The 329-nt window shown below is 43.8% G+C and overlaps 1 protein-coding gene across 1 annotated transcript in view; it reads right to left on the bottom strand.

Annotated features, from left to right (window-relative positions):
• Positions 1-329, bottom strand: part of LOC119589380 (cubilin-like) — a 70,980-nt gene that overhangs the window by 49,945 nt on the left and 20,706 nt on the right. The window contains exon 21 of the mRNA XM_037937998.1: positions 123-309. Coding sequence (XP_037793926.1) covers positions 123-309 — 187 coding nt within the window. The remainder of the gene's footprint in view (positions 1-122; positions 310-329) is intronic.

The raw sequence follows: 329 nt of genomic DNA, 5'->3' as shown, positions 1-329 counted from the left end.
ACAACAGTCAAAAATAACAAACACAAAAGAAATAAAGAAAGAAGAAGAAGAAGAAGAAGAAAAAAACATATATAATAAAACCACACGAAAAACAAACAACAACCAAACAAAAAAAAAATCACCTGATCTCCAGATAATCGTAGTAACAGCTCGACGACGGTTCAATATCCACTTCGTTGAAAATAAGTCGGATCTGGTAACTACGAGGAACGGTGATGGTCCATTCACACGTGCGGGAGTTAGGGTAGTTGAGTGGGTAGTTGGGCGAGGTGAGGGTACCCACCTGCGTGTGGTAGTGGCCTCCGCACACTGCCGGAGGGAGGGCGGTC

The sequence above is a fragment of the Penaeus monodon genome, chromosome 25 (genome assembly GCF_015228065.2).
Source record: "Penaeus monodon isolate SGIC_2016 chromosome 25, NSTDA_Pmon_1, whole genome shotgun sequence".
In the NCBI taxonomy this organism is placed as follows: Eukaryota; Metazoa; Arthropoda; class Malacostraca; order Decapoda; family Penaeidae; genus Penaeus; species Penaeus monodon.
This window is presented reverse-complemented; position numbering and strand designations above follow the sequence as displayed.